Source organism: Dermacentor silvarum, chromosome 10, assembly GCF_013339745.2.
Source record: "Dermacentor silvarum isolate Dsil-2018 chromosome 10, BIME_Dsil_1.4, whole genome shotgun sequence".
NCBI lineage: Eukaryota > Metazoa > Arthropoda > Arachnida > Ixodida > Ixodidae > Dermacentor > Dermacentor silvarum.
The window spans coordinates 93,848,950-93,876,009 of NC_051163.1; the positions used below are offsets into that span (position 1 = coordinate 93,848,950).

The 27,060-nt window shown below is 44.8% G+C and overlaps 1 protein-coding gene across 22 annotated transcripts in view; it reads right to left on the reverse strand.

The window, feature by feature from the left end:
• LOC119466292 (cuticle collagen 2-like) overlaps positions 1-27,060 on the reverse strand; it is a 1,179,781-nt gene that overhangs the window by 549,705 nt on the left and 603,016 nt on the right. For 2 of the 22 annotated variants that reach the window (XM_049656737.1, XM_049656736.1), the window contains exon 3: positions 24,623-24,670. The exons of 16 other annotated variants lie outside the window; for them this stretch is intronic. In XM_049656737.1, the coding sequence (XP_049512694.1) occupies positions 24,623-24,670 (48 nt within the window). Of the gene's footprint in view, positions 1-24,075; positions 24,443-24,622; positions 24,671-27,060 lie in introns of those variants that run through there. 4 more of the 22 variants (XM_037726784.2, XM_037726783.2, XM_049656747.1 and 1 more) reach the window with 3 other exon arrangements.

Genomic DNA, 27,060 nt, shown 5'->3' on the forward strand with positions numbered 1-27,060 from the left:
TCAGTACTGTTACATACAACCAAGTCCATGCCTTTCACACATATCCAGCATCATGTTGCCTGTTGAGTACCCGTCTTTGTCTTCTATGTGTGCGTTCATGTCTCCTAGTATAATTATCTCGCACCCTCCTCCTAGCTCATTAATGTCACTTGCTATGCATTCTAGCATTTTTTTGTTTTCTTCTTTGGCATTTGCTTCTGTGCACATGTATACAAAGCCAAGGACTGTCTGCTCTCCTGCCACTTTCCCTTTTAGCCATAGATGTTCCTTGCATTCCTGTTTGATCTTCAGTCTAGAAAATCCTCAGTCTAGAATAAAATGTGCCGCATTGTGCATTGTAGTATGAGGTTGCTATGGGCCTAGCTGCCATAGCTTTGCTTTTGTTCTTGCGGCGATGTCCATGCTTTCCTGCATTGAAAGGTACAAAAGACACTTGAAAATATGTGGTGCAGGAAAACAAGCAGGAAATGACCAAATCTTCCCTCTGAGAACTTATCTCAGATGAATAAGCATGTGGTCATTTGAGCATCAGCTGATTGGAGGTCCTGCAATAGCACAAGAATAAATCTGTTATCATCCATTGCCTACTTTGCCGCGGTGACCATATTAAATCAGCCATTGAAAATAAAATCTTTATCTAAAGTTAAAAGGGTGCTAGCAGTTGTTGCCTGTTTATCAACTTCACTTGATATGCTAGTTGCATCAGGTAATGACTTGCAGTTTGATCTAATATGATTTTAGTAGGGTTAAAATCCTTAATTGACAATATATCTGTCGTACAGATGCACCACTGAAAGCGGAGGATGTTCGAAATTTTTGAACTCTCAACATCTATTACTTTGCATAGCCTCGGTGTGAGACTGATAAACAATATCATGAATGAAGGTAGATAAATGTGCCTTAAACAACGAAAATTTGGGGCACTCCAAAAGTGACGCATTGTCTTTGTAACATAGAGAGCAATATTTGTCTATGGCTACAAAGCAAGTGGAGACTGTATTTGAACTTCTGGCGGTGCGTCGGCACATGTAGGCAGCAGAAACCATATTACGTTAACGCATTTGATTGTTAATTCAGGGTGCAGATTACTTTATGTTGTAAACCATAGAATTATGTGTCCCTTGAAATTGAAGATATCGTTCATCCACTGAATTTCACACGAACCGACCAAGTATGCTGTCAATGCTAGTTATATGCAATGCTTCAGAAATATTACATAGCTGTGGAGCCCTAATTGCATGCTCACGTGAGGTTATGTCGGAAAAATTATGCTGACCATGTGCAGAATTGTACCCATAAACGACACGGCACGTCGCTACAAACCCGGGCACGATCGAGGTACCTATTTATGCTCACGAGGACGAAAGGCCCCCAGTTTCATATTTTTTCTTTACTTACTTAATCCGTGTGTTTCTTGGCGGAAGAATCGCCTCTCCCTTGAAAAGACTAATCCGCCTTAACTGGTTAGGTTATCTGCGCTTGACAGCACTGTCCTGAAGGCATACGAAGTTGAGCAGATAGGCAAACACCGGAGGCGAGTGCGCTATCCGGCCTTGGCCAAAATCCGCCAGTGGCCGATAACACTGCGGCGTGAGCTCGCAGTCACGCTCGATATCGCGGTATAGTAGGTTAGCGAGATCCCAGCAGTAATCTTAGCCGCGGCTTTCGCTGAGATCCGGTGTTTGAACAGTCGTTCAACACAGAGCCGCAAATGAACCGTCAATCAACCGCGCTTCTCGTTATCGGCTGTTTGTCGCGACGTTGTACGGGGTCCCGCATAGCTTCGTATTTTATTGTGATGATCATAGTCAATTTTTGTCGCAGGTTGTTCGTATAAATGCGCTGAGTCACTATGACTGCAGCTTCAGCTGCTGACGTTTTGGTGCAACCATGCCTTTCATTTGTGTGCATGCGTATTTGTTTACAAAACGTATAGTCCTTCTACGCCAGCCCGCAGGAAAATCTGGCTCGTGAATAGACATGTGGGTGAGTGCAAATGCAGGACGCAGCATGCGGCTTACTGCAGGACAGCAATGGTTGCGTGACGAGAGCAGGCGTTGCCGTTCATCCTTCCGTTGCTTTCTTTCAAACCGGAGACTAAACACTTAGTCCTTCGATTTGAACATGCCAGCCATCTTGTTCCATTTGGTCCTTCTCGGAGCTAAATGTTAGTCGCGAGGACTAAAAGCTGCAGTTACTCTCATTTTATCCATTTTTGGTTTAGAGTGTATTCCTTTCCGTGAATTCTCCCAACATCTCTCTTCTAGTGCTCCTAGAATCGATGCCGTAGTTGCCAATTGCTTGCTCGCCAGCCTGCTTTTTACCCACTTTTGCATTGAAGTCTCCCACGACTACAGTATACTCAGTTTCAACCCTTCTCATTGCTAATTTAACATCTTCATAAAGCTGTTCTAATTCTTCATCTCGGGACCGAAGGTTGGGGCGTAGGCTTGTACAACCTTCATTCTATACCTCCTATTCAGCTGTATTACGACGACTGCTACCCTCTCATTATTGCTGTAGAATTAATCAGTGTTTCCCGCTGTGTCCTTATGTACTAGAAATCTTCCTCCGAATTCTCTGCTACCTGGAAGACAGGTAGCAGCGGACGTACGTTGCCGTTAGTCAGCACTGAATAAGGCTCACCAATTCTTCTCTCCTCACTAAGGCCAATATATCTCAGGCAATACCTCATTATTCTTCAAATAACCCTGCTAAGCTAGCCTCACTCGATAGGGTGCGCGTGTTGAACGTTGAACGTTGCCAGGTACAGTTTCCATTGGCGGCCTATCCGGACACAGAGATTCTAAGCACCCTCTGCCGCGTCGCAGGTCTGACCGCCATCTTTATCAGGTGTTCCGCAGCCACTGGGGACTGAGGGCCATGGGTAAATTGTAGGAGTCATGAGGGAAGCACCGGACTAATTCTGCACCAGGGAGGCCAATTCCTGTTTTGGTGAGGGAGTGACTTTTGTGAAGCTTAGTGGGCCTTCCTAATTTGCTTGCACCTTGACTAGAAAGCCCCATTAGCTCTCGGCGATTCTTTTTTTCCGGTGTCAGGTGCCACTTCATACCTGAAATTTCGCCTTAATTAACACCAAAGGTCGTGAGTTCGACTCCGACCACTGGTTGTAGTTCGAGTGCCATAATGAACTGCCTCCTAATTAAACCTGCCTTAGTTAACTTCGCCCTAATGACGTATACCTTAATTCACTCTGGCTTAATTACTTTTGTCTTCACTGGCGTCACGAACTGCCTCGATTGGCTCTTTTGGAACATCGAGGTCACGCCAACGCCGACTACGCCGGCCTTTCCGTCTTATGAGCCTTATAATCATCATCACCATCTACTGCCGATTTTTATGCGCACTGCAGAACGAAGGCCCCTCCATACTATCTCCAATGACCATTGTCTTGCATTAGCTGATTGCAACTTGCACCGGCAAATTTCCCAATTTCATTACTCCACCTAGTTTTCCACCGTCCTCGACTGTGCTTCCCTTCTCTTGGTATACCCATTCTGTTATGGTCCACGGGTTATCCATCCTACGCATTACCTGGCTTGCCGAGATCCATATTAAATGCGAAGCATTTCTTGGCGAACATTTGCCACTTTGACAGTATCTATCTAGCCGCCTAGGTCTTGGGGCTCTCATGGTGGTATCTTCAACTTGCTTTTTACCAAATTGGTATAGTATGACTACACCCAAGTAACACAGAACGTAGCGTAAACGTTGCCTGATAATAACAAATGTCAGGCAACGTTAAACAGCCAACCTCAACGTTGAATGTACGTTGCCAGCTGTACGTTCAAGTGACGTCACAAATAAATATCACAGCAACGTCCCGACACCCACGTTGTGTCAACGTTGCATGTAAACATCAATTTAACGTGTAAATGGTATCAATGTAGCAACGTTACAAAACAGCACGTTCCCAGAACGTTGCCGGATGTCACCAATATTGACATTATTGTGATGCCAGGCTCCTGTAGCATTTCGCATGTATCCGTTCATGCAACTATAAGATATTTCATTTTCAACTGAACATTCATCTTTATCATACAGTGAGGTATGGATATGTATAGTGGTTATGCAGTAATTAATATCTTCTAAGGAACACCATGTTAAATTATGTTTATTATGCTTCTCCACAGATAATATCTGCTACAAATTATATCAAATGGCAGAAGCATTCACATGGAAAAAATGCTAATTGTTGCAACGGTTCCCCTATAGTAGACAAAGTAACGCATAAAAGTATTTCCTTCTTCCACACCAAATGCACAAGACTTTGTGACTGCTTGCACGCCACATGCCCATAAATGTGGAAACATTAAGCAAGGGCCATCATGAATAGGCACAAGCCCCATGATACGAGCTGCATAAAAATGACGAACACATCCACACTGCATAGTGAATACACACATATCATATCTACTTGTCCATATGAAAAACAGTGCATTTTTTTCCGTTCACGTATGGTTTACATCATAGAAACGGCACTAGAGCAAAGGACTATAAGCCACCAATACGGCTGCAAACACATCGTACACCAGCGCAATTTGTTTCACACACCACACAGGACACATGCACGCTACAGACATGTTTTTTTAGGAGGAATCTTCGCGAGCCGCACGATAAACAAAGAAGGTACGGACGACAGGAGCAAAACCCGCGCACATTCAAAACACCGACACGAAAGGAAATGCGGACGATACGGGTGTAACCTGCGCCACACGAGCTATCAACCCTCGTGGATTTGATCCTTTCCGACTGAAACAGTCACAACGCGCACGGAAACATCGAACACTGCACATCTGTACCTCCGATATCGTGTCAACAATTCCTGAGGCTACAATTCATGTTGACGACATCAGAAAGTTATTTAAAACTAAGTGACGGCGTAGGAAAAATAGGCAGCATCGCTAAACGTCATGGATTGGCTTCGAGACAGCTTCGAGACAGCCCAAACCGTTCAAATCATGCCACAGCGAAGGCTTGATAAGGATAAGGTAATCTAATCTCGAAGGCCATGCTTATTCAGGCTGAAGACGGCGGAAGCAATTGAAAGGTAAAATACGTTATAAAATGTGTTTCTACGCTAAACTATAGTGTAAATTATAGATTGTTCTACGGTTATTTGTCTCGCAACATCTATACGTAGTTGTGTGTAACTCGGCGCAAAATTTTAGTATGCGAGTGTACTGGTTAATATTTTTGTCATCATATACGCCACAACCTTCTCACAAGTATGCAGGTGGCGCTATTGTTTTTCCTCCGTGTTCTGTGATGGCGGTCGTATGTGCGGGATGCTACGAGCGTCGCGTTTGCTTGATCGTGTGTTTTTGTGTTTGCTGTTATGAAGTGGGTCGCAGTTAGCGAGCACAGAAGTGCCTTAAGATACCTTGTGTCTTGCTGCAAACTCGCCGTATGCGTGGCGCGGCAGGCAAATGTGGCCCAACGCTTTTATGCCGTGGAGTGCGGCCTCTTTGTTCTCGTTGTGGAAAGTTGGGTGGACGTCGCGAAGAAATAATGTGTGTTAGCGCGCCTCAGCTCGTCCACTACGCAGCGGCATGTATGCGGGGAGTAACATCGTCGACGCAGCACCGGCAACTTGAAGAGCGCTTCGCGACCGCGTCATACCATTCAAAAGGTAAGTAATCGTGCTGGCGAACTACACGCGTGTTGTGTGAGCTTCTCGTGTGTGCATAGCGTGCGCGAGCGTATGAAATAGAAGTCCCGCGACAACAGTGATACCTGTGCTGATACTTGCTGAACGCTGGTTGTCAGCACTTAGTTACGCAAGTTTATTGCTTCGATGCGAAATTGAAAATCTTGATAAGCGTTTTCTTCCGATGAGAATCATAACGTTCGAAAATAATCGTGTTCATCATGTGCGTGCTGCGCGTGAGCTCCCGCTTTTCTGCTGAAGTTGCATAATAACGACTCATTTGCCTCTTCACCGATTCTTATTGCAAAGACGTTTCCTTGCTTACATGGCAAAGGAAACTTGTTTCATGTCTACTTGTCCAAGGAAACTTGTTTCCTTGCCATGTTTCCTTGCCTCGACGTTGTAAATAATATCTGCTTGCGAAGTTTTCGGTTTACGACAGTTTTAGAGAAAAAAATTAAGCAATCACAGCTTGCTACTAGTCCAACTTACTTTTTAAGACAAATATTTTGACATGCCTTATAGGTAACTAAACATGACAGGGGAAAGTTAAACTGAGTCATGAAAAAAAATGAATTGTTTTTGTAAGCAAACATTGCTATGTGCTGCGCCGTCTCAATAATTTTACTGTGATCAAAGGGTCCCCATTATCTAGACATTCATCAGTGACTTCTACTTTGTGCTCTGTTGCCACCCTGCAATAATGCAAACAATGTTTTTGTGACTATATTTAGATGCTCCATGCATGTGTAGACAACTTGACAGCTTTACAAAGCTATGTGCTACTGCTATAAGTTAACACAGGACTTATTTTATAGCGGCGAGGCTGTGACCCATAACAGTGCCCACATAACGGAGGAGCCACCAGACCCCTTGGCTATGCCTGCCGTAGTGCAACGTGTAATCTGGAAGGTCGGGTCAGGTATGTATATAGTGTACGTGTTCCAAAAAGTGGCATCTCGGTATCATTTGTGGATAAGTTAATCGACATTAGTCAACACAGCTTATTAATTAGGCCAAATATTTATGCAACTTGCTGTTTATTTCTGTTCATAGGTGTTATGCACACCTTATTGTGTTCTATATAAAAGTAGAGCTAACATGTCCTGATGTTAAGTATGTTAAGTATTTTTTCTTGCATCAATCGCTTGGCTGCAAGTTACATTTTAATTTTGCTTAGTACACACTCTATTTATCACTTTTCACTTTGGTTTCCTTGTTTTGAAACTGTTTCCTGTGCTGTAGGGTTTTATTTCCGAATTTTTAGTGCTTACACTACATTCTTGTGCAGCTTCTGTGCATATAATAATCAAAGTGTAATGGGCCAAATATGTCATAGGTGTAAGCACACAGTGTGCTTAACATTGTTCAACATTCATATTCACGATTATTTCTGTCTTGTTCCAAGAATAACTGCCACTGGAAAATACACATTTGATGAGCTTAAACTTCTTGAAATGATACATTAAGGCCAGTATTCACTGTGATGCAGTTACTACAGTTCTGAAGTGTTTTCTAGTAAGCTTGCTTTTTTCTCCCATTTTTTTATATTCTTGGCAAGCTATCCCCATTCATGCAAGTTGACATTGTAACATTTGCGAGTCTGTGTCCAGTTACAATATTTTTTTTCAAATCAATACAGCATAGAACACATAGCTAACTGGTAGGTAGTTCATTGTATTGATGCTCTATTATTAAAAAGCACATTATTTTGCACATGTCTGCTTGCTCTTGCCATGTTTGCTGGTTATTGCAATGTTGCTCGTCAAATGAATTTGATTTCAACTACACTATACAGAACATTCTGATTGGCTTTAGTGTAATTTTAATAGTGACAATCAACCAACAAGCCCTAATTCTACAGCTGTCAAGAAGTATTTCTAATACTTTGGGGTCCCTTTCCATATTTTCTGTTTCATCCTGTCTATTTGGTCAGCACAGTGGGCATTCGGTCTATTCATTCTGCTTGGCGCTGCTCAGGTCAGAATATGTTTAACCTGCAAGTCCAAATTATAATGATATGTGTACGACTTCATTTACTGGCTGGATGAATTGAAAAAGCATTATATCTAATTCTAAGAGTATTTTTGTCAAAAATACCAGTGTCTAGAACAAGCATCATATGCACTGCAACTCTTACAGATTTAAGTTAGGTAGGCCAATATCTATAGGTATGTATACTTGTGCATATACTTTCTACATATTGGCTAGTGTTTTAGCTACACGAAACAGCCTATGTTGTCACTACTCTCAAGTCAAATTTATGGTTGATGCGCCACTTGTTTTTGTTGTGCACTTACACTTCTGTGGTGTCTTAAGCACTGTAGATGCCTGACAGCTGAAGTATTGCAGCAGTAGACAGTTTTAGTTTAGCGTAGGCTATGTCATTGCGTACGCTATAAAATAGCGGGTCATCATTGCACATGTGCAGAAGGCTATCCGACCGATAGCATATGCATGCTATTTCTCACATTTAGCATTACCGTCTGTGCGTGGCTTGCGTAGTTTACGTTAAACATGGCGGCGGTCCCCGCTGCCCGCTTCGAATTGAATTTGGCGTGGTTTTTGCAGAATTCGCTTTGTTCGTAGCAAATGACTGTGTAAACAGCTTTCGCTTAACCTCAGGCCGCTTTCGCAACAGTGTAATATGGTTAACCTTGTGGAGTTTTTGAGATCGCTTCTCGTTTCGAACGACGCGAAGCCTAACGAGGGAACCTTTGAGATATGTCAGCGCCACCTGTCAGTGAAGTCGAGAGATAGGTGTGACGATGGCATATGGCCTCTGAGATCGGAAGATCTGGGAGGCCAACTAAAACTGTAATAAATGTGTGCAGTTTAGCGTACGCTGTACTATAGCGTATAGGCGTACGCTATTAGTTTCATATGCTATACTAAAACTCTAGTGTCGAAGCTAACTGGCACTTACTATTGCTACAGTATGCCAACAGATACCTATCACCGTATTTGTGCATTTTGCTAGGTGAAATTTGTAGTGTAATTATGAGTTTGCCGGTCAGTTCATGTAACTTTTCTGGATAGAGTTTTACATGGGGAGGAAAAGGGTACCATACAACATGACTGCTGCTAACTGACCATTTATTTTGATGGAAGGATTAAAAATAGCAACACTGGATGTGTGCTTATGCTGTGCACAATTTCGTTCAGGGGGAAGGCGTAAGTTGTAATATAAAGGCATAAAATCACAATAAATGGTATTTGTGTAAAAAGGAAAGTAAATATGCGCTAACTTCAATCACTTGTCATCTCTGACGCCTTTTATTTCATGAATTGATCATGAGGTCTGGCTCGCATGTCTTGTTTATGTGGTATGCCTCAGTGATCTCTCGTGTCAATTTTTCACCGTAGGTGAAAACAGATGATCTTAATTTAGCCTGAAGCCCTATCGCGGCAATTCACGGCCAAACTGGACGAGCATGCTGGTCTTTTGAGTGAAATATGGGAATTTATTTGGCAAATTTAGTTACCGGCCAGTCTGCTCTGTGTACATTTGACCAGGTGTGAAAGGAATACAGTGAGCTGCCTCTCATACACACTAGACAAATTTGGTGGTATCGTTAACCAAACAAACCTCCCTTGCCTGCTCGCCTTTCTCAATTCACTTGTGGACTGTTGTGCATATCCTGCCTACTTTATTTTTCGCTGGAATTGTGCGTGCATAGCAGTCCACATGAGAATTGAGGCTTGCTGAGTTAAAGATGCAACCCAATTTGTCTTGTGTTCGTCAGGGGTAGCATAGTCTGTTCCTTTGATCATGTATATATTCGGTCAAATGTACATGGGGCAGACTGGCTGGTGCCACAACATGTGCCCAGGAGAGCACCATAATTCACTCAAGGGAGAAATGTGTTCGTGCCAATTGACGATGCACTGACACGACTGGTGCTGCGCTCCCAGATTTCGATTGTTCATCTGTGGCAACCAATTGACCATCAAAATCAGTGACGAATACCACATTAAGGAAATGGGACATGTGTCAGTTGTAGAGATACAAGCTGTATTTTGGCTATCACTAATTGCTGAGAGGGTGATTAGAGACAGTTACTAGGAGAGCTCTTCATCTGGTTGGCTGGCACAAACTGTACCTGTTTCTGCACTGCAAAAAGCTGAAAGACTCTACTTGGGCTCACTGAAACTGCTCTTTAAAATAAATTTGAAACAGGGTAAGCTATATAATTTTGTGTGCAGCGCCTACACTAATGCCACTGGACGTATCTGCCATTTCGGTTACATTTATCGGACGGGTAGACATACTTCTTTTTGCTACCAGCACTTATTGACATAAAACCGATGGCCTATTGCACAAGCAATAAAAGCACATCAAAACGCTTGGAGTGATGTCAAATTTAGGTAGGTTCATGTAAACAAAGCAAATTAATTGCTTTAATAAGAAAGTTGTGCAGACTGGGTGGCAATAGAACCTGCAGTGTGAAAGGAGCACGCTTCCCTTATGCCATGGCAGCTCTTTGGTTCTGGCTGACTTAAGGTGTGCCTAGTGCGTGTCACACTGTGCATGTCACATTGCAGCCATTTGGTTGACTAAAGGTGCTTTCACGTTCCCACACGTAAGCAGTCTTAATGTGTCTCTGCCATCTTTTATTGCAGGTACACCTAGGAAGTGTTGTATAGATTGGCAACGATAACTGGGGCCTGCTCCAGTGCCATCGCCAGGATTCCTTGTTCTGCAAAGAACTGGCATAACTGATGTGGGGAGCCCTGGCGCTCGGTGTAGGAGCTTCACAGGGGCTCCTTGTCGGTGCTTGAAGGACGGCAATGCTGTTGAGAAGTCGACATTGAGCCCCGATAAATTGGAAGCTGTGGGTAGTAAGTATTATTCACATTTTTTCAAGTTTGTTTTTGTAATGTTTGTAACAATACATGTATTGCACCGAAATGATTAACTTTTCAGATGCATTTGATGCATATCTTTCGAAATGTGGTGCCCCTGAGGAGAAAATATCATCTTCTCATGCTTGGTTTTGGCCGAGCAGTTGAATCGAGTGACAAAGTTTTTCGCCTTTAGGTAGCCCAAGAAACACTATCGTCTTTAAAAAGAAACAAAAGCAGAATTAACAAACCAGCTTATTTGTGGCTACTCATGAGTTGAATTTCTTTGTTTAAAAGTGCCTACGAAGTGGCGCTAACCTACTTATCAGGTCCAGAATTTTCGATTAACACCGCTTCCAAAAGCTCGCATTCTAATTTGGTTTTCCCACGGCCAGAACTTCCGTATTCGTCATCCGCGGATAGCAACGGCAACTTTTGCAGTGTAGAGCAATATTCAACCCTTCTCCCCATATGCAACACCTGTAGCGTTGTCGTAGCCGGTCGTTCAGGCACTGAATTGCAGTGCAGATGTAGGCAACAACAGACGAGTCAAGACGAGAGACATGCTGCAACTCTTTAACAAAAAGATTTATTTTTGCTGGCCCATGTTTATAGCCGTCAGTCACTGCATTGCACATGCGCAATTCACACCCTTAGGAAGAAAGTAAACTCTGACATGTGTACAGAAGGTGTGCTGATACACACAGAGCCAAGTCGCGAAATCTTTTCAGCCTCAATTATTTTACGTGTTAGTTGATTACAGCTTCTGCTGGAAACAGTACACTGAGCAAACGACGGTTCACAGTCACACGAACTGCAATGACATTCAAGCCTACTGTCACGCACATTTTTCTTGACATTGTATGAGTGTTCTCTCAGGCGGTGATTGATACAGCGTCCCATTTGACCTATATACTGTTTACCACAAGGAGGATACAATAAACCACGTTGCTAACACAGGTGACAAATGGAATTTGGTGTTTTGTTGCATATGTGTGGCGTGCTGTGACATTGCCTTTGATTACACAACTTTAGAATGATATGCAATTTTCTTGATATTGTGAGAGCTTATGAATGTAGGGTATGACGGCCAGTTTTATGTCTGTTAGATGCAGTGACCACATGACCTCTACTCTGAAAAGCGCATGCACCAAGTGGTTGCCAAGTGGTTGCCAAGTGATCACTCCATCTGACAGACTTAAAGTGGCTGTCATACCATACATTCATAAGCTGTCTCACAGTATCGTGAAAACTGCCGATCGTTCCAAAGTTAAAGTTGTCTTCTTTGCACCTCAGAAGCTTTAAAGTTGTGTAATCAAAGGAAATGTTTCAGCGCAGCACACAAGTGTCACAAAAAGCACAAAAATCTGTTCGCCACCTATGTTAGCAACATGAATTACTGTACCCCTCTTTCTTCTGGTAAACAGCAGATAGGCCATACAGGGCGCTGTATCAATGACCAGTTGAGAGAACACTCATACAATGTCAAGAAAAACATGCATGACAGTTGGCTTGCATGTTGTTGCAGTTCGTGTGCCTGTGAACCATTGTTTGCTCGGTGTACTGTTGTCAGCAAAAGCGTTGATCAACTAACACGTGAAATTACTGAAGCTGAAAAGATTGCGCGACTTGGCTCTGTGTGTGTCGGCATCTGTACACTTATAAGACAGAGTTGACCTTCCTAAGGGTGTGAATTGCGCGTGTGCAATATGATGAGTGACGGTTATAAACATGGGTTGCTTAAAATAAAGCTTTTTGTTGGAAGCCAGCACACGCCTATTGTCTCGTCTTTTCTGTCGTCAATATCTGTGCTGCAATTCACCAATATGTTGTACCAACAAGTCAAATTTATCACTCACTCATTGGAACTTTCATCACGAATGAAATGTGGTTTTGGTACCGTGGTAGAGCCATTCACATCATTTGTTAATTTTTGTTTTCTTCCAAGACTGAACTGGATGTAACAAGCAGCCGTGGCATCGCAAGGAAGCTTTATGTTAAAGGAATATATTGATACTAACGTCTCAACTGCTTAGCGCAATAAAGGAAGTTGTGGGTATTGTTTATTGTGCTTTCCTTGCTCTTGTGTCCAAACTTTTAGCTATAATGGTTAGGTTTTGCTGAAATTTGCTTTTGATGTTTTGCATTATTCTCCTGTGGTAAAGTCACTATTGTTTGTTTCACAGTTATGCGAAGCTTAAGTTGTTTGTAAGCATTTTTATAGCCTGGTTTCACAGTAAACATGGCTTACTTCAGTGTTTCAGATGGCACTTTATAGTTTGATGTAATTGATGTCTCTGCAGGTTGCTGCATTATTGACTTGGAAACCAGCGACGTCTGGATGCAAATGAAGCTACCGAGGGAGGCATGTGTGCATCACCTGTGCTGCTGGCCATCCTCTGCAAAAGTGATGGCTGGCTGTCAGTGCTTGGATGACTTTCTGTTATTCTACGCCTTGGGCTGTGTTGACTTCACACTTGTTGCCATGTCTGCAAGCTTAGGCAAAAAGACCGGCTGGATGCTTGGCAGGAGATAGTATCCAACCGCAGTGTTACTGTGTTGTACATAACAAAGTGAAGGACAGTATTTGTGCTGTTATTAAGAAGTATAAATTGTGTTCTGCCATTGAAATAAGGGAACTCGACAAAAAGCAAAAAATTTCGAAGTCTGACCTACATGGGAAGGCAAAATATATTGTCTTGTAGTTGTAGCTGTTGGTAGAGTCTTATTATGCGATAGAAGACCTTGATGTTTAATAGAAAATATATTTAAGTGTGTTATCAGTTTTTAAGTTACTGTTATATAAGTGTCATTTGTTTGCCAGGATGATGTAAGCAGACAGTAAATAAATGCATGGTTTGACATTATAACCAGGTTTGTCTATGGCATTCACTATTATTTAAGGTGGACCAATGCATATTCATGGGTGCATATTCAACCACCACATATTCCTCCTGCACAAACAATTCCTACATACTAGCGTTTGTTCTTAGCAGCTGATGTTGGCTATTATGCAATAGCTTGAAAAGCACATGCAGCTACCAACACATGATTTTTAGAGCAGCAAGTCGGAAGCAAAGACTGATTTTTTTCTGTGGTCTAAGCCTAAATGGTATCTTTAAGGAAATCAACATTTGTGGAATATATTTATTTTCCTGCTGCGAGAACCTTTATACGAGAACCTCTGCACATTGGACGTGCATGCTGTTTGTCTTGCTGTTATAGCCAAAATGAAAAATTGTTCTTATGAACTACTTCGCAGCTTTGCATTGTGCACTTTTACTTGCAGTTAGCATATAAGATTCTGGCTTAGGGCGCGTTGGTACTATATATAGTGCAAGACAGATCAGCTGCCCGTTGTGATGAGCAGGTTCTTATTGTAACCAATCGAGGACAAAGCCGTTGGTTGGGAAACACAAACTTTTAATAAAACTAGAACGAAAAGAAAACCCTAAACCAAACACACAAAGATAACATGAAAACATGTAGCTAGAACGCTAATGATATGAGCCAAGTTCGGGCAGGCTGCGGGTGTGGGTATGCACTACAGTCTCGACGCGGAGCAGCGGAGACGAGACGACGAGATAAGCGGTGTTGGTCTCACCAAAAGTCGTTGTGTCAGAACGTCGTACAGGCTCCCAGAGCGTGGCAGCTATGGCTCGAAGTGAGAAGACAGGCGGCTCGGCAGCACGGGAAGACAGCAGTGGCGTCCTGGCTGAGCAGCTGGTCGTGGAGCTCGGGCCCGTAGCCCGACAGCTCTCGTTCTGCCCACGGGCGCAGACGCTCACCGGCCTCGGGCAGCAGCAGTTGATCGGGAAGAGTAGCGACGCCCAGGAAGGCAGGAGGCTTGGCAGCACGGGTTGACGGCGGCGGCGTCCTGGCTGGGCAGCTGGTCGTGGAGCTCGGGCTCGTAGCCCGACAGCTCTCGTTCTGCCCACGGGCGCAGACGCTCACCGGCCTCGGGCAGCGGCAGTTGATAGGGAAGAGTAGCGACGCCCAGGAACGTGTTGGCAAGAGGCCCCGGCCGGTTGAAGTCCTGGTGGCTCGGGTCCGGAACCCGACAGCAGTCTTCAACCCCCGATCCGGTGACCGACCTTGTCCTGGTGCCGCTTCTGGAACTCTTCCCCCTACTGCCAGCGCGGCTCCTTTTTCTGCTGCTCTGGTCGATTCGTCGATTTCTCATTGGCTGCTCGAGGCTCCGTGTTCCTTTGTGATTGGATTGGCTTTCTTTTGTTGTTTTCCTTGTGCCGGGCGTGTTCACGTGCTGGCCGCTCTTCGGCGTCGTCGTTTTCGGCGCGGTGCGGTAGAGCGGCGCGCGCTCTCCTTGTCGTCTGCTTCTTGTTTCAATGCACCGCACCTTGTCGCACACCACAAATATGACCGTCGCGCATCACCGCATTGTGTCGCGCACCACAAATATCACCGCACTGTGTCGCGCACTACTCATCACAAGAGCCCCTTTTTGGGAAAACAAGGGGAATGCGGGAGATGGCGATTCAAGGCGATGAGTAACACGAGAACAAGGTGAGGGCAGGAGCCAACGTTTCGACAAGTGGACTTGTCTTCTTCAAGGCAACATACGCTCTCCTCGGCACAGTATATATAGGTAGGGTTCTTCTAAAGGGGAGAGAAGGCGGGTGGGTGAGGTAACGAGCGAGAGTGTAGAATTGTAAAGAAATATAATGTACTACTGATAGTCGGTGGAGGGGTTTGAGGCAGCGCTGTTTTAGCAGGTTGACGTGTCATGGCAGGTTCCTCTTTTCATGCAAGGGGTCCGGACAAAGGGGGGGGGGGGGTCGTCTGCTCAGCTGGGGGTCAGTCAACTATCGTGCCTGCCAGGGAGAACAAAAGTAGCATCGGAAAAATGGTGTTCAGGCGCACAAAAAAAAGTTGGTAAAGCGGGGGGGTGTTGATATATAGATAAAAGGACGAAAGGATTGAGTGACAGCAATGGGAGGTTGGCATATTGTTGACAATCGCATAAAAAATAAAAAAAATATATAAAAAATACAAAAAATCACCTAAGCAACTCAATGAACAATCACTAAGTGCTGTTGCCTATGCTTTTCAATTTACCATAGCGAATAGATTCTAAAGCTCCCTTTGAAACGTTCATGCCTATTGGTTGCAATGTATTGAACTTATGAATGAGGTACGATTCTCTATATTTTCTGACTCGTGCAGTACGAAAATTTGATTGTAATATGTAGAGTTTAAGTTCATCAAAGTTATGACCTGATTGGTTTAAATGTTCGGCGACGGCTTTGGGAAGCTTTTAGCTGTGTCCGCGCGATGTCCGTTTAGCCTGATGTTCATTGATTGTCCCGTTTCACCGATATATTGCTTTCTTACAGAAGGAACACTCAAGCATATAAATTACATCGGAGCTAGTGCAAGTAAAGCTAGTTTTCACTTCGTGTGTGTAACCATTTGCGGTACTTTTAATTTTAAGGTCACTTTGAAGGTTGTTACAGGTTTTACACCTGGGGCGAGAACGTGATATTATAACGGGGGAATGATGTTGGTTGACTTTTGAATGCACCAACATGTCTTTAAAGTTTCTGTTGCGGCGATAGGTAACCCTTGGTACATCCGGGAACGCTTTTATCAGACGCTCGTTACTTGAAAATATTGGGTGGTATTCTCGTAGGATTCGATTCCATTCAATTCGATTCCGTTCACTACCTACAAACTTTCGGCACAAGCATGGGAACACCGTTCGCTCCAACGTATGCCAACATTTTCATGGGACAGCTTGAAGCAAACCTGATAAAATCATACCCTCTAAAACCCCACACCTACTTGCGTTACATTGACGACATATTCATAATATGGGAACACGGCACAAACGCGCTAACCGCCCTAATTAGCCACTTCAACAACTTTCACCCGAGTATTAAGTTTACTGCTCACCACTCTCCTAGACAGATCAACTTCCTCGACTCGACGGTTTACATAGAAAATGGAAAACTGAGAACAACACTTTACCGGAAGCCTACGGATACTCAGCAGTATTCAGACTACACCAGTCATCACCCGCGACATTGCAAGCGAGGAATTTTTGTCGGGCAAGCGAAACGAATAAGAAGAATCTGTAGCGACGACAACGATTATATCAACCACCTAAATGACCTTAAAGAAACGCTAGCGAAACGAAATCATCCACAAATTCCTCTCGACCAGGCTTATGACATCGCGTCAAGATTAGAGAGGCAGTCGGCATTAGCTCAGAAACAACCTATACCAAAATCTGATAGACCACCAGCTTTTATAACAAAATATTCCAACGCCCTCCCAAACATCAACATCCTACGAAAATACCACCCAATATTATCAAGTAACGAGCGTCTGAGAAAAGCATTCCCGGATGTACCAAGGGTTACCTATCGCCGCAACAGAAACTTAAAGACATGTTGGTGCATTCAAAAGTCAACCAACATCATTCCCCCGTTATAAAATGATGTTCTCGCCCCAGGTGCAAAACCTGTAAGCACCTTCAAAGTGACCTTAAAATTAAAAGTACCGCAAATGGTAACACACACGAAGTGAAAACTAGCTTTACTTGCACTAGCTCCGATGTAATTTATATGCTTGAGTGTTCCTTCTGTAAGAAGCAATATATCGGTGAATCGGGACAATCAATGAACACCAGGCTAAACGGACATCACGCGGACACAGCTAAAAAGCTTCCCAAAGCCGTCGCCGAACATTTCAACCAATCAGGTCATAACTTTGATGAACTTAATCTCTACATACTACAATCAAATTTTCGTACTGCACGAGACAGAAAATATAGAGAATCGTACCTCATTCATAAGTTCAATACATTGCAACCAATAGGCATGAACGTTTCAAAGGGAGCTTTAGAATCTATTCGCTATGCTAAATTGAAAAGCATAGGCAACAGCACTTAGTGATTGTTCATTGAGTTGCTTAGGTGATTTTTTGTATTTTTTATACATTTTTTTTATTTTTTATGCGATTTTCAACAATATGCCAACCTCCCATTGCTGTCACTCAATCCTTTCGTCCTTTTATCTATATATCAACACCCCCCCGCTTTACCAACTTTTTGTTGTGCGCCTGAACACCATTTTTTGGATGCTACTTTTATTCTCCCTGGCAGGCACGATAGTTCTGACCCCCAGCTGAGCAGACGCCCCCCCCCCCCCCTTTGTCCAGACCCCTTGCATGGAAGGAGGAACCTGCCATGACACGTCAACCTGCTAAAACACAGCGCTGCCTCAAACCCCTCCACCGACTATCAGTAGTACATTATATTTCTTTACAATTCTACACTCTCGCTCGTTACCTCACCCACCCGTCTTAATTTCTCTCCCCTTTAGAAGAACCTTACCTATATATACTGTGCCGAGGAGAGCATATGTTGCCTTGAAGAAGACAAGTCCACTTGTCGAAACGTTGGCTCCTGCCCTCACCTTGTTCTCGTGTTACTCATCGCCTTTTTGGGAAAAGTTTTTCCAGAGGAAAAACTGTGGCTAGTGCGCGGCAAAATTCACCCATATGCTTAAAACACAACACTCATTGGGCGTTCACTTTTCAGCCGGGAAAGTTTGCTGAGCAAACCACAGCATAAAACTCACAAAAAAGAAAACACTTCAAATACTTCAAAGTTGCAGACCAAGTCCTCTATTCACAACAAATATGTTTCCGTCCAAGGTCAAAATCCAGACATGGCAACCGGCTAATCATCAGTTTCTTAAGTTATTGCGTCCCAGATGAGAAGAACCGCACGCCTCTTCTGCGTTCTAGAGGACCGCCCCTGAGCCAATTTCTTGCACCTTGCGAAACGCACATACGAGGACCTCTGAATGACCTGACTGAGGTGCTGAACTGATTGAAAGTCACCATGCCTAACCAATGTGCTAACCTTCGCGAGATTACTTCGTGACTCTCACCAGTGTGTTGTTTAGCGGAATGATCCTGCGACGTTGTCAGGACCTTTCCCAATGTGCATTTACCCAGGCCTAGCAAGCGCACGTCATCATTTAGTGCTGACTGGCAATGTGACTCGCACTGTAAGTCACAGATCTCTTCCTTTGATTTTGTGCTAGTCTCTTTCGCAAGTGCATCTGCACTCATCCTTGCATGTTGGCCTAATTGGCCTTCATGGAAGCCGACAGGCAAGATCACCTCTTGGGGTGAGCTATCTGGATTCATCTCATTGGTGGGTACATCGGTACTCAAGTTCATTGCAATTGGACCTATCGGGTCTTCCGGGATGCAGACAAGCAAGCTCACCTCTTGAGGCGATTCATCTGGGTGGTCCTCGCACCTGACGAGGCCACTTGTCACCACTGCAAGGGGCACACCGGAAGAGTGGGTGAGCGTCTCATTGCTCGCCTCATACTCTTCGAGGCCATTGGCAATGCGAACTTTTGCCCAGTCCGTCGGGCTTTGTAGAGGTATCTGTGCCTCTTTATCTGATGTGCTTTTACTAGCACAGGTTCGCATGCGTACCTCCTTGGTGACCTTGTCCTCTTCGAGGTCATTCTCCATGCGCACCATTGCCCAGCCTGTCGGGCTTTCTGACGGCATTTGTGCCTCTTTATTCAATGTGCTTTTATTAGCACAGATGCGCATGGGTGCCTCGATTTCATGAGAAGCTGCCTGCTGTCTGCTCCCTGAGCTATCCTCAGCCTCCTTGAGGTTAATTTCAGGATCTAGGCTGGTTATTATCCTGTTCATTTCTCTGTTGCCCTCTTGTTCAGTGCACAAAAACCCGTGACGGCGTTCGGGGCACTCCCTAGACCGAGATTTCGAACTGCTGAGCCTGGATCCCGCGTCAAACGCTCGCTCAATAAAGCTTGTATGGGACTCCTGCTCGCGAATCTCTCTCAGGGAGCGTGCCCGTTCCGCCTCCGCCATCTTGAGACGCCATTGCAGCAGACGTGCCTCGCGCTCAAGCTGATCTCTTTCCGCTTCTCGTTCGGCGGCCCTTTCTTTTCGCTCCGCAGCGCGTTCTTCTCGCGCTCGCGCCTCCTCCTTGGCGAACCACGCTTTTAGCTCTGCTCCCTTGAGCCCCATGCGTTCTGCTAAAGCTAACAGCTCTCGCGTGCTAGCCATGTTTTTAAACTGAGAATTAGCAATAAAATCCAAACGAACGGCTTTGTCCTGTCGTGCGGACGCAAATTTGTGATGAGCAGGTTCTTATTGTTTTAATGTTTCTGGTGGTTCTCTGAGGCGGAGCCTCCCAGAACCCAATCGAGGACAAAGCCGTTGGTTGGGAAACACACAAACTTTTAATAAAACTAGAACCAAAAGAAAACCCTAAACCAAACACACAAAGATAACATGAAAACATGTAGCTAGAACGCTAATGATATGAGGCAAGTTCGGGCAGGCTGCGGGTGTGAGTATGCACTACACTATCGACGCGGAGCAGCGGAGACGAGACGACGAGATAAGCGGTGTTGGTCTCACCAAAAGTCGTTGTGTCAGAACGTCGTACAGGCTGCCAGAGCGTGGGAGCTATGCCTCGGAGTGAGAAGACAGGCGGCTCGGCAGCACGGGAAGCCAGCAGCGGCGTCCTGGCTGGGCAGCTGGTCGTGTAGCTCGGGCCCGTAGCCCGACAGCTCTCGTTCTGCCCACGGGCGCAGACGCTCACCGGCATCGGGCAGCGGCAGTTGATCGGGAAGAGTAGCGACGCCCAGGAACGTGTTGGCAAGAGGCCCCGGCCGGTTGAAGTCCTGGTGGCTCGGGTCCGGAACCCGACAGCCGTCTTGAACCCCCGATCCGGTGACCGACCTTGTCCTGGTGCCGCTTCTGGAACTCTTCCCCCTACTGCCAGCGCGGCTCCTTTTTCTGCTGCTCTGGTCGATTCGTCGATTTCTCATTGGCTGCTCGAGGCTCCGTGTTCCTTTGTGATTGGATTGGCTTTCTTTTGTTGTTTTCCTTGTGCCGGGCGTGTTCACGTGCTGGCCGCTCTTCGGCGTCGTCGTTTTCGGCGCGGTGCGGTAGAGCGGCGCGCGCTCTCCTTGTCGTCTGCTTCTTGTTTCAATGCACCGCACCTTGTCGCACACCACAAATATGACCGTCGCGCATCACCGCATTGTGTCGCGCACTACTCATCACACCCGTACAGCAGTGCTGTCAGCATTACATGGCTGACAGCACCGCAAACCCTTAAATTTATAATTGTTTGACAGATAATGCATTCTAGTAGTTTTCTTGTCGTATATGCATGAAAATGTAAACAAGAACGCGTGAAAACAGCATTCTTTTACGTATATAGTGTATCTTACCACAAGGTAAGGTACACAGATATCTTGGTAAGCTACACAACATATATTCGTAAAAAACGCTGTTTTTCACTAATTCTTGTTTCACATTTTCATGCATATGCAACATGAAAACTACTAGAGTAAATTATCTGTCAAGCAAATATAAATTTAAGGGTTTGCTTTGCTGTCAGCACTGTTGTTATGTATATCCACAAATATTCTGCGATGTCAGTTGAGTGTTGCTTGAACGTCACATGCATATGTTGCCTGAAATCTCAAGTGACAAAAGGCAACATCCACATTACGTTGCCAGGAAGTTCTGTTAACGTTATGTTAACGACGTGAATGTGCTGCTGAACGCTGCCACAGCGTTACGGCCCAACGTTGTCTGGCGATCAAAAAAGAGGACATTAGCAGCATGTAGGCAACGTTATACGCCGACATTTGTACACATTCAGAGAACGTTAAGGCAACATTTTGCGTTACTTGGGCAGTGTATGACGAACATGAATGATACGTCATGACATGTGTGTCATGTAGGTCAAGAAACAGCCGCTTAAAAAGACAATGACGCAGTGAAAAACACATTAACACTCAAAAACCACCGAAATGGGTCATCGCGTGGGTAGTTAATGAAGGAAACACTAAAGGATGATGGTATAAGTGATAGTTTTGAGCATGACAAAGCAAAAATGACAATGACTCAGCAAAAAACATCAACACTGAAAAACCACTGAAATGGGTTCGCACCTGGATACTCAATGAGGGAAACAGTAAATGACAGTGGTAGAAGCAGTAGATAGTCATGACCGTGACTTATCAAAATTGTCTGACTTAGCGAAATATTAACACTCAAAAACCAATGTAATGGGTTCGGATGTGGTACTAAGTGATAGAAACGACGAAACATTGGTGGTCGAAGTAATAGTCAAGAGCATGAATAAGACTTTCACCTTAAGGTCTTTAACGCCTAGAAAAAAGAACCACTGAAATTTGTTCGCACGTAGGAACTAAGTAAATGAAACATTAAAGGTTGATGGCAGAAGTCATAGTCGTGAGCATGACTCCGCAAAAATGAAAATGACAAAGCGAAAAAGATTAATGCTCAAAAACCAATGAAAGGAGTTCGGACGTGGGTACTAAGTGAAAGAAACACTAAAGCATGGTGATAGAAGTAATAGTCATGACCATGACTCAACATAAATGACAATGCCTCAGCGAATAAAGATCAACACTCAAAAACCAATGTAATGGTTTCGGAGGTGCTACTACGTGAAGGAAAAGGCTAAAGATTGATGGTCGAAGTCATATTCATGACCATGACTAAGGATTTCGCCATGACGGCTCTTAGGCCTAGCCGACATGACTCCTCAGACATGCTTGTAATGTAGGTCATGAAACAGCCGCATACGTCTTGGTGCTCTGATGGTCGTTTCCTTAACTTGATGGGCTCCCTGTACACTACTTCGCATAACATCGATTTCCACAGGGCGTGGGATCTGCCGGCTTTTTCGCTGGGTCATTGTCAATTTAGGCAGCTGTTGAATGACCAATATGACACGCATGTCATGAAATTCATGTCATGACCTATCATTTATTTTCGACATACACTTTTGTCATACTATGCCACTTTTGGTACATACCAAGTTAACGATACTACCATGAGAGCACCAAGATGTAGGCGGCTAGATAGATAAATAGATAAATAGATACTGTCAAAGTGGCAAATGTTATCCAAAAAATGTTCGCATTTAAAAGAAATCATGGCGATGATTAAGCTGGCGGAATGAACGCGGGTTCCCGTGAAGCAACTAGCACATCAAGGTTGGCGTCATCCGACTCACCTTCTCCCAGACCGAGACAAATTTGCACCAGAAAACTAATGGCACCTTTCGATGAGCGAAGGGATGACCTAGATGCGTATGTGCATCAGTTTCAGAGGATCGCTGTCGGGCAAGGCTGGGAGAAGAGAAAGTACACCAGCGCCTTGAGCCGGTGTTTAGTAGGGGAGGCGCTGAGTGTGTTTGGCCGGATGTCAGCAAAAGAATCGTTAGACTATGAGAAAGTAAAACAAAAACTTTATTGCAAGGTCACTAAACTCGCGACGCTCGCAGGTCTGAAGAAAAGGAAAGAAAATAGGTCGTAAGTGCGGCCATTGTCGATAGTAAAGACCGAGATATGCCAGTGGTAGAAGGTAAAGAAGGAAAGGAGTCTACTGTATAAGGAGACACTGGTGCGGACAGTGTGCTAGTAAGGATAAGTTTGGTACCTCCAAAAAGCATCACGGGGCAGGTGAAACCAGTTATGTTGGTGGACAACTCGGTGAGATACCTCCCGGAAATTAAGGTCTATATATTCACACCGTACTATACAGGAATGACGACAGCCAGGTGCGTAGAAGAACCTCTGTATGACCTGATCTAAGGAAATACGCCAGGACCGAGAGGAGTCGAGGACCCATAGTCGCTCAGTGAAACTATCCGGTCAAACAGATCTAGGAACTGTGACGACAGTAAGAGGTATAAAGAACAAGAGGTGAACACGCATATAGTAGTAAGGCAACTTGATGTATCCGTGGAAGAGCTGGGAAGGCAGCAGAGAGAGAATAGAACACTCAGGTACGTTATGCGGAAGAACGGGGGTAGACCTATTCGACAAGGGGTCAGAGAAGGTGCAGCACGTGAGCTGAAAAAGGACCTGCTATACAGAAAACTTTGGAATGAGGGGAAACACATGATGCAATTGATGCTGCTGATACAAAATAGAACAGTCCGAATGGAGCAGGGTCATGTTAACGGACACAGAAATGGAAGGCAGATAATAGCGGCACTAACCAAAAGCAATATTTGGCCGGGAGTACACAGGGAAGTACATACCGTATTTACTCGATTGTTATGCGACCGCGATTGTAACGCAAAGGGGTGACTTTTCATTGCGTTCATCACGAAAAGAAGAAAACTCAGAAAGTTACGCGAAGGGTGACATTTTGTTGCGTCCAGCAAAAAACAAAAAGAAGAAAACCGCTAAAATAACGCAAAACCACTGGATGCATGAAAAAGATGCAGTTTCGCCAGAAAGGTGAAGCAGCAATTACGATAGCAAATTAGTAGAGAGCTATGCGGAGTAAGGATAGTAGTTTTATCGGCTGCATAAACGTGGACACATTCGCTTACTAACTGCATGAACAAGCATGGTGTCAGCCCGCAGAAGCGAACATTAACAGATCACACTCGATAACCACAGACCACGGTCAGAACGCTGGCTTCAGCAAGCGCGCCAGCAGCGAGCGAAGGTTCATGCGGTCTATCGCTTCAACGGAGACTGAGCGACGAATGAACAACGCATACAAAGTTAAGAGCCGTGTGGAGATCACTTTCAAAATACCTTGCACGCATCTCCAGAGTACAAGCCGCACCCCGTCCCTTCAGCGCGGCCTTCCTGCTTTCCTCCTTTCGCGTGAGAGATTGAGTCGCCAGTTACCCTGCACCCAGTCGCAAGATACGCATTTGGTGTCGCAGCTAAAGGTTTCATCTCCTCCCGGGGTCTCCTGGGCGTCCAGCTTGTCCTGGGCGTCCGGGAGGGTTTCCGGGACCTCCGGCACCTCCTGGGCCTGGAATGCCTCCCGGGCCTCCGGCGCCTCCTTGGCCTCCATCGCCTCCTGAACCTCCGTCGCCTCCTGGGCCTCCATCACGTCCTGGCGCTCCGGCGCCTCCTGCGCCTCCTGGGCCTCCTTTGGCCCCGGTGCCTCCTGTGCCCCCGGCGCCTCCATCGCCCCCGGCACCTCCTGCGCCCCCGCCGAGTCTTGGGCCCCCGGCATCTCCTGCGCCTCCTGGGCCTCCTGGGCTTCCTGGGCCCCCGGCACCTCCGCGGCCTCCGTGGCCTCCTGCGCCTCCTGGGTTTCCTGGGGCTCCTGCGCTTCCGGCGCCTCCTGGGCTTGCTGGGCCTCCTGGTCCTTTTGCACGACAGAGTTATCACTTTTGCTCTCTGCCGTGCGTTCGCTCCCCATGAAAGCGTGCGTCTCTTGCGCGCTTTCACTCGCACATTTCACTCGATTAAAATTTCGTGCATCACTTCACTTTATAGAGAAATCAATTTCGGTATTCGATTCTAACGCGAGGATTGACCTCAGGTAGGAAAAATGTGGAAAAAACCTCGCGTTACAATCAAGTAAAAATGTGGTCGTTTTGTGAGCGGAAGTTCTAAGCCCCATGAAAGAGCCGGTAGTGATTTAGTGCTTTGAACAGTGTGTAGTCATTTTGTGAGCACTCATATAGTGCTCTCGAGGATGTACTCCACAGATTGCGAACAGTTGAGTGCAGTGTCTTAGCGCCCATAAGCAATAACGAAAGAAATTATTATGGCAGACACTAAGTATGGTAATCTTGCAGTGACGAACTCTATGTGTGTGTTTGCGTGCGTGCGTCTGATTTCCTTTAATCATTTGATGTAGTTCTCTCATCCATGGGTGTACAAAGAGAAATACAGGCAGAAACATGCATACACTTACAAACAAGGCCGCACGCGCATAGAAAAGCAGATGCACCGACAGACGTACACGAACCATGCGCATTCACACACCAAAATACTCACAGGCACTGAAGCACGCCCACACGGAACCGCGCCAAAGCCCAGGCGGAGAATACTATGGCGCTATTTTTCGTGAAAATAATTAGCCTCACTCTCAGCGTTGGTCGTGAATACGCATATGTGCTTATTCATTAATGCGTGTTGGTTTCGGTGTTTTTTTTTTAGAATTCCCTTTCAGCTCCTGAAACTCGTTGCATGTAGCCAGAGCAGGCAGTAGCAGCGCAGTGTTCCGGAAGTAGGCGGATCAGTCTCGCGTATGATGTATTCTACTTGCCTTTGTTTCCCGCAGCGGAACAATCTTCTATTAGCGTAGTTATGGAAAGTGTGGACATTCGGACGCAAACGTTGGAGTGAAAGCCCGCGGTGAAGCACCAGCGTAGGTGCATTGCCTAATTAAGAACAATAAGAAAATGAAATGAAAGTTTGTTTCTTTGTACAAAACAAAGAAAAAGCCCTTTAACAAGGGATGTTTCCAACATAGTGTGTAATCGTTGCAACATATGTAACACACGCCTTCTTAATCACGAAAGCTGCGCGGGCGGTGTTCCGAAATTGCATTCGGAGACTTGAAAGACATATGGTAATATCCATCGTTTACATTCGTTACGTACGTTCACCTTTGTTTAATATGGCAGTGGCCATATTCAATATTTATACGTGGTTGCAAAAACAAGTAATTTAAATTGTGATTAAAACGAAGCTCTTTATTAAAAACAGCAGAAGTTCACCTAGAATGCTATACTCCGGCTGTTTCATGACCTAATTGACACGCGTTTCATTAAATTTATGCCATGACCTATCATTTATGTTCGTCATACACTGTTGTCATTTTGGTACCTATTAAGTTAATAAAACCACCATGAGAGTACATAGACGTCGGCAGCTATTTCTTGACCTACATGACACACATTTTGTGATATTCACGTCATAACCTATCAATGATGTTCGTCATACACTCTCGTCATACTATGATAATTTTGGTAAACACCAAGTTAACGATAGGATAATGAGAGCACCAAGACGTAGGCGGCTAGATATATAGATAGAGAGATAGATAGATCGATACTGTCAAAATGGCAAATGTTCACCAAGAAATGCTTCGCAATGAAAAAGATTGACACTGACAAACCACTGAAATGAGTTCTACGGTACTTACTAAGTGAAGGAAACACCAAAGGGTGATGGTAGAAGCCACAGTCATGAACACGACTAAGCAAAAATGACTAACTCAGCAAGAAAAAATTAACACTAAAAAACACTAAAAAATGAAATGAGTTCTGACGTGTGAACCAAGAAAACACTAAAGAAGTCAAAGTCATGAGCCTGACAAGGAAAAAGTGAGAATGACTCAGTAAAACAAATTAAAACACAAGAACCATTGAAGTGGGTTTGGACGAAGGAACTAAGTAAATGAAACACTAAGAATGATTGTAGAAGTCATAGTCGTGAACATGACTCCGCTAACATGAAAATGACAAAGTGCAAAAGATTAACACACAAAAACCACTGAAAGGGGGTTTCGCTCGTACGTGGGTCCGAGCGAAACACTAAAGGATTGTGGTATAAGTCATAGTCATGACCACGATCCCAAAAGAATGGCAATGACTCAGCGAAAAAGATTAAAACTCAGAAACCGATGGAATGGGTTCGGAGGTGGTACTTTGCGAAGGAAAAGGCTGAAGATTGATGGTCGAAGTGATAGTCATGAGCATG